Source organism: Microtus ochrogaster, linkage group LG4 (assembly GCF_000317375.1).
Source record: "Microtus ochrogaster isolate Prairie Vole_2 linkage group LG4, MicOch1.0, whole genome shotgun sequence".
NCBI classification, from domain to species: Eukaryota; Metazoa; Chordata; class Mammalia; order Rodentia; family Cricetidae; genus Microtus; species Microtus ochrogaster.
Window position 1 is genome coordinate 24,877,139 of NC_022030.1, and position 3,148 is coordinate 24,880,286.

Here is a 3,148-nt window from a genome sequence, read left to right on the forward strand (position 1 = left end):
AGAGTGCGAGCCAGGAGCCAGGCCTAGGTTAGCTTCCTTCATGGAGAGCACTCATTCTTGTGTCTTCCTAACTGAACTGCAGCTCGGACACATCTAATGTTCCAGTACAAACTGCCAACCTTTAATAAGAATAAATACAATTCCACAGCCGAGAGTTGATCAATCCTAATGTTAACTAGTGAGACATGTTGATCTTTGCCCTTAGCACTCTCCTGCCTTCTTTTTCGAGTCAGGGTTCCTTGGTGTAAACCTGGCTGTCCTGTAACTCGCTCTGTAGATCAGGTAGACCAGGCTGGCCTTGAGTTCATAGAGATCTGCCTACCTCTGCATCCTGAGTACTGGGATTAGAGGGGGGTGCCACCGTCCAGCAGTAAGCACTGTTCCAATAAGCATGTATGCCAATCAATTCTGTAGCAACACTCACCTGGCCCTGCCCATCGGGCAAGAAGAGATAGGCACCACTTTTGTCTCTTCTACTTGTGGTTCCATACCAGAGAAACTGCACCTTCATTTCATGGTGTCTGCCGTCTTCTTTCATTCTCACTTTCTAGGGATCATAAAACAAAACAAAATCACCAGAAACAACAATTCGTTACCAAAATGTCATCAGATTGAACTAAGAATGAAAACCAAAATATATAAAGGCAGTAAGACAAAACTGAAAATGGGGACTGTGAATATGCTCAAAATAAAAGACAAAATCAACCGAGACAGTTAAAATGCTCAGGAAGGGCTAGAGAGATGGCTCAGTGGTTAAGAACACTTGCAGAGGACCTGGGTTTGATTCCCAGCACCCATATGGCAGCTCACTACCATCTGTAACTCCAGTTATTGGGAATCAGATGCCCACATGACCATCTCAGGCACCAGGCACCCAGGCACCCGAGTACACACAGGCATGAAAGGAAAACACAAATACACATAAAATGTTTAAATGCTCATGCATTTATAAGACTAAAGCAGAAGGATTATATAAGCTTAAGGTTAGTCTGGGCTTGATAATGAGTTCCAGGCAACTCTGGGCTACAAAGTCTCACCCTGTCTCAGGAAAGAAAAAGAGGGAGTGTGGTGGGACTAAAAGTTGCTACAGTAAGCCTCGAACATTAAAATACGTGGCTGAGCATCAAAATTTTATAGTTAGCCTCAGTTTTTAAACCCTTCAAATAGGAACAAAAAGTTGCAATATATTTTAGCAAGGAACAGGCAGCTTAGACTTAACACTTAGCAAACTTTCTATAGAAGACCTGTTTAACTGTCAATATGCATTAGCCAGTTTAAAAGCATAATAAAAGCAAACCAAAAATAAAAAAATAACTATTTTATTCGATAGATATTGTATTCTATTAAACTGCTTTAAACTACTACACTTACCTAATGGATGAGCAACACCACTGCACACACACTGTGAGTGGCACCATTGCACACACACCGTGAGCGGCACCACTACACACACATCGTGAGCAGCATGCTGACAGAAAGTAGGCAGGAGCTAACCAATCCTATCTCCCAGTGTGTCTGCCACAGCCCTGGGTTGAGAGGACTTCCCCATCCACATAGTCATGGACACAAACAGTAAATACAATAAGCTCTCTATGGTTACCACAACTATTGAGAACATACCTCCATAAGCCCAGATCGGTCAAACCATAGCGCAAGGAAGGAGTTCTCTATAGTTATAGCATCCCCCGCACCTATCATGTTCTTCACGAGGAATCTTCCATTTTCTGCTACGCCACCATTATACAGGAAATAGTCAGCCATGTGTGAACTCGAACTCTGTGATTCTATGATCTTGTACACTTTCATTCCCAGAGGTGGTATATGAGCTAGAAAAGACACCTTTAAAGACAGGACAGAAGTTACTACAGAGAAAAGTTATATATACAAACATTTATATTTGTAGTAAAAACATGACATATCATTATTGTATAAATGCTTTAGTAGGTAGGTCAGACTGCCCACACCTCAGTTCATCCAGGAAACTAATCAGCTCAGGTTGGAAGGCTTAACGTTTTCATCCCTGTAAGAAATTATATGACCATCCTTCCAACGTCCCACGGTGTTCTCAACAGACACCCAGAGGCAGAAACTCTCCAGAAAGGTGAGGACTTAATGTAAACAATGCTTTCTTCTTAATTATCACAACACCTTTTATAACGTTACATTCAGTGTGTTAAGAAGGTAGGTATAGTTATACAAATATGGTATAATCAGTTCAGCTAGCAGTAGCCATCGCAAGCTGTCCTGGAGCTAGTGGACACTGAGCAAGGCCTGGAGGAGGCACCCCGTGAGCTGGGCCTCTGCCTTTGGAGAGCTGCTTCACTTTCGAGGTAGGCTGTCTGACCTTGCCTGAGCAGACTCTACTTCCCATTTAATTTACAGGACAATGATTATCTGAGCTGTACCAGCAATAGTGTTTGAAAAGCAGAAGTAACTCCCTCTTCAGTTGCTAGTTTATCATCATATCTCTATAAGGCTTTAGATCACCTCCGGACTCCAAATACTAAATGGTTCTAGTGATACGGGGTTCATTTAAAAACTGCTTATCTAAGACACAAACACACACACAGAGACATACAGATACATACATACACATACACATGTGCAGACAACACACACACACACAGACACCACATACAGACATACACACATATACACACGCAGACAACACAGATATCCACATACATACACACACATAGATACATATACACACAGACAACACACAGAAAGACACACACCACACACACATGCACAGTGTCTATTGGTTGAATTCCATAATTAAATCTCAAAAACATATTTTATAATCTTAGTTAAAATCTTCTCTCCAGGCCATATTAAGTCACCATTACTATGAAAAATGGCAACTAACCAATATTACTACTAAAAAATGGTACCATTTACCTCAGTTCTATGTGTATTGCATTACATACAAAAGTTCCAAAATTTATTAGTTTATTGTTTTCTAATCCAGTTAAAGTATTAATACTCAGAAAGATAAACACACCCCACTGTAAAATGGTACCTGCTAAAAAACACTAGTATTTTTCCTTTAGTACCATTTAGCCACCCAGTTATATCCTCTGGGGTTAGACTTTCAGTCCCACACAACAGCTTGATGGGTATGCATGGGTCATTATGCAGGTACAAG

General features: G+C 41.0%; 1 protein-coding gene across 1 annotated transcript in view; it reads right to left on the reverse strand.

Moving 5' to 3' along the window:
- Man2a1 (mannosidase alpha class 2A member 1) overlaps positions 1-3,148 on the reverse strand; it is a 170,514-nt gene that overhangs the window by 43,365 nt on the left and 124,001 nt on the right. The window contains exons 14-15 of the mRNA XM_005361333.2: positions 1,621-1,839; positions 425-547 (exon numbers count right to left, since the gene is read on the reverse strand). Of these exons, the coding sequence (XP_005361390.1) occupies positions 425-547; positions 1,621-1,839 (342 nt within the window). The remainder of the gene's footprint in view (positions 1-424; positions 548-1,620; positions 1,840-3,148) is intronic.